The sequence below is a fragment of the Amphimedon queenslandica genome, unplaced genomic scaffold, assembly GCF_000090795.2.
Source record: "Amphimedon queenslandica unplaced genomic scaffold, v1.1 AMPQUscaffold_13341, whole genome shotgun sequence".
Lineage (NCBI taxonomy): Eukaryota > Metazoa > Porifera > Demospongiae > Haplosclerida > Niphatidae > Amphimedon > Amphimedon queenslandica.
The window spans coordinates 11,686-16,074 of record NW_003546423.1 but is presented as its reverse complement, the minus strand read 5'-3'; the positions used below and the strand labels follow the sequence as shown (position 1 = coordinate 16,074).

The 4,389-nt window shown below is 38.6% G+C and overlaps 1 protein-coding gene across 1 annotated transcript in view; it reads right to left on the bottom strand.

Annotated features, from left to right (window-relative positions):
• Positions 1–2,425, bottom strand: part of LOC109582975 (uncharacterized) — an 11,105-nt gene extending 8,680 nt beyond the window's left edge. Inside the window, exon 1 of the mRNA XM_019998078.1 lies at positions 2,288–2,425. Coding sequence (XP_019853637.1) covers positions 2,288–2,339 — 52 coding nt within the window. The 5' untranslated portion in view covers positions 2,340–2,425. The remainder of the gene's footprint in view (positions 1–2,287) is intronic.
• Between the last annotated feature and the right edge of the window lie 1,964 nt (positions 2,426–4,389).

Genomic DNA, 4,389 nt, shown 5'->3' with positions numbered 1-4,389 from the left:
GTACTGTCTTATTGTACTATACCTTATATGTAAACTCAATAAATGCCCATATTTACCCAGCTGTTACAACGAACCACAAGTACCCTGAAGTGCTGGAATTCTCAAGCCAAGCAATTGCACAGCTAACAAAAATTAATAACTATTCATAACTATTAATAACTATTAGTAATCCGAACCTACTCACGAATTTCATTATTGCCCTAGCATCATTTGAACCCAGATCTGCCCATGACAATGGGGCTACACATAACACAAACAACTAAGAAGACATAAATATGCCATTGAAAAACAAAAATGAAACAATCAAGTCAAGAGCTCAAGATGTTGCCTGTAACTACTGCTATTGCTTCAGTGGGGATTGCTGACATTTGCTGTTCTCTTCTGCCCTGCCCAGGATCCCTGCAACAGCTAGCAGCATGAGCCAGAAAACAGTGGATCCGTGCTAAGGGAGATGGCACCTCCCACACTCTAGGCCGTCCAGCATTGCCTTCTGAGGTAGCCCCCGGACTGTCAACCAGCTTATCCTTGTCTGCTAAAACTCTTGCATCTCAACAATTGGACCAGAGAGGACCTTCTCGACCAGCTTACCCTGTATTGGCTGACAGTCTGGGGACAACACAAGACAAGCAGCCTGCTGGGCCAGTGTAGGCTGCACCAGCCCAGAGCCTGCCACCAGTGAAGCTGAAGGCACTATCAAAGACCCTGGGCCTTGGTTGATAACAGGGACAGATGCCAAGGACTGAGGGGGTAGGACTCGCCCAAAATACTAGTACCTGGCATATCTTTATACACACCATAGGCGGCTATAGGCCCGGGCAAGCCAGGGCTTTGCCCTGGTAGTTTTCAACCAAAACCACACCCAAAGGGTGTGTTTTGTTATTATTAGGAGTGAGATCATCACTAGAATTCATTTTTTATAGCCACAACTGTCTACACTCCACTTTACAGTTATTTTAGTGTGGTAACTGGCTTTTGGGAACTATCATAATGATTTTTTGTCATTTTTAAATTGACCACACCCCCAATTCTTATGAATAATTAATTAGCCCTGGTTAATTCAAGATTCTGTAGCCGCCTATGATACACACGTGTAACAGAAGAGCCCTAACGGCTAACATACAACACCGTGAGCCTGAGTCCTACCCGTACTGGACTATAAGCAACAAACTTAGCAAGCATGCACACACTTCATAACCCAACATGCATGATACTCACGGTTTTGCCGGAATACACCAAGGGGGAGGCGCTGCCACAGCAGAAATAGAATTTGGCAGCAAAAGTGGGACCAGGCATTGGTGCAGCAGTAGCTGCTAGCTGCAGGCAGCAATGATGAAACAGGAAATGGAGCAGGAGTATTAGCTGCAGCTGCCAATGTTGTTACAGATGTGGTTGGAGGAGAGGAAGCCTGTGGTTAAAAGTTGCTGCTGCATGGCCATCTGTGCTTGTACAGGTGCTGAAGAGGACATAGAAGGAAACACCACATTCAAGTGGTAGTGGAGCTACTCTACTATTATCGACATTGGACTATGAAGCTTCTGAGGCAGGACTAGAGGATCAGGAACGACAGGACTGCTAGATCCAGGCCACGGGACTCCATCATAATGATTCCATCACTATTGACCAACGCAGCAGTGGCTGCCCTTCTTGATGCACGAGCTGAACGGCAGTATGGGGTAGATCTAGGTCCACCACGCTTTCCGGGCGTCAAAAAAGAGTTTAGGAGAATAGGAAAAAGAATAGGAAATATTAGTAAGAACAGCAGCCAGCAATTAGCACTCGTGTTTTGCGATTAGCTGATAATAACTAAGCCCCACCTATTAACCAACCCTCCCAGCTCAAGGATATTAACAGCATTTAACCGTATCACTTAAACTTCAAAATATACTTTTATGTTGTTCTAACAACTCTAGTGTTTATTATATTATTTGAACAGTTACCTTTCATTTATTGTGCTGTCATAAAATTAGAAGCACAATTGTACACAAAGAGACTGTTAAGTTCAACAATAGAATTGTCACATAAAGCTAGTGTACAATAAATAATCGATTAATTAAAGTCTGTTTGGCTAATTGATTAATTTTTTGGACATATTAATTGCCATATTGTTTTAAAACTGTACCCCTTTCAAAAGTTTTGCTAGTTTCTCAATCTTGGACCACACAATACGATTTTTTCATGCTGCACGCTATATAATTTTTCTCTTAAGTACTTATGATTGCATTGAGGCAATGCAGTAAAAGGTCCTAAATCATAGACATGTTTTTGTTGAATGCATAAGTTGTCTTACTATCATCTTGAGGGTCCTGTTCAACTCCTGATGATGGATTTCTTTCAGCCATGTTGTGCAGTTTTAATAAAATTGCTTCTAAGGTTACACACTGGTTACTGCCACTTCTGCTGTTCTCCTAAATATTTTTACTGAACATTCCTTAAATGGCTATTGCACTTGATTTTATAGTATGGTGGGTGTGTCATTCAGTCATAGATATTTTTACTCTAATATCTATGACACAGCCAGTGCAGTACAGTATGGTACAGTGCATGCATAGTTTACTTTTAATTATCTATGGTGCATGTACAGTTATGTCATTATAAAATTGAAACTGACCAATCAAATGCCATGCCCATATAAACACTGACATTTTTGCATTAATTTTGATTGATCAGCTAAAAGGATAGTGACTACTTGTAATTTCAAATTATTTTTTATTATAGTTGGACAAAACCCTTAGTGATGAAGTGAGTTTGTTGGTATGGGCAGGTCGTCTAACTATTTTTAAGTTAAATAATTTTTATGGCTAGGAAGTGGAGCCCCTATAAGCCTGTCTGTCCTAGATGTTCCTTTTTCTAGTCTCATTATTCTCTTTCTCTCTTTTCTCATTTTAATGAAGGTGAATCAGGACTTGATGATGAATCACAAGATATCACTGGAGGTATGTACACACATACACACACTGAATAGCCTTACATACCCAGACTATTCCTTTTTGACTTTTGGAAAGATGTGAAGAGCCTGGCTACACGAGACTACACACTGAAGTAGTGGAGTATAAATGAAATTTACAGAGAACAGAATTTTATATTAATGCCTGCTATATAGTTGCTAATATGGTATTAATAAAAAGTTCCGGCTTAGGAATGCAGATTGACACTGATTTTATCTCTTTAAATTTATGATTTGTGATAAATTTTGTGATGTTTTTGTCAGCTTGCATTCTGAACTACATGTAGCAATTGTTGTAGCACAATGTGGATCTAATAATGTGGAGTGGAAGAAGAGGGAAGGAAGCGATTGAGTTCATTTTATACATTATTCAGTTATTCTTTTCTTCCTCTCAATTTAGTTTTAGAATTTTTTGAATATAATGAGAATGATTCAGACAGTAGTACCAGTGAAAGTGCTAGTCACACTCACCAGGAGCTTGAGGAGTATACTTATACTCATGTATTACTTATGTATTGAGTAGTTACCTAAAGAACCTTTTCAATTGAGACAAGAGATTGCTAGTCATTCACTTGAAGTACCTGAATTTGATATTGGGAGCAGTCACAGGTACACACAACATGTCACAGTGACACACACGCATAATTACTAGTACATGCGCATGTATAATCATAGTCTACATACACAAGAATACTGGGCATTGAGCCATTTTACTAAAATTTTTATAAATCATTAGTCATGATTGTTTTAACAGAGAGAGATTGTATTTTAAGTCAATACTGTTATCTTCTGTTTTTCATTCCTTCCTCTCTCCCTCTTCTAGTGGTGGTATATCTCATGCCTCCAGTGGTCGCCGTTCCTCACAACACACTCTCAGCTTCCCCAAACAACTCATTCCAGTACCACATCATTATGACATCACTGTTCATTTATATTAACCTTAGGGCTGGACTCCACCTACCTGGGACTTCTCCCCTCAAGTAGCTGAAGTATTGAAGCATTATGCTGGGAAAGTGTGATAAATTATAATAGGCAAAATATTGATTAGAATGAAGATAATAATTAATTATTATTAATCATTGTTGTTACAGGGTGATGTTCAGATGAGTGTTACTATTATTCTTGTGTTTGGTGAGAGGGTCAGTAAACTGATACCTGAAGTAACATTACTCCAATGGTTTCATTCTTACATTGGTCAGTGAGACTATTTGTATTTTAAGTCAGTGTATGATTTTAAACTGTTGAGCTTTATATCTAAGTGCACGAAGTTTATTATTTTTACTTTATTTGAGCTATTTACTATGCTACCAATTGTGTTGTGCATATAAATAATGTTGTGCTATTTACTATTGTGTAATTTTACTACCAATTGTGCAAATAACATTAATTATACTTATTCTAGAGTGTTGATCACAAATTTTTCAGTTACAGTCTATGAGTGCCTA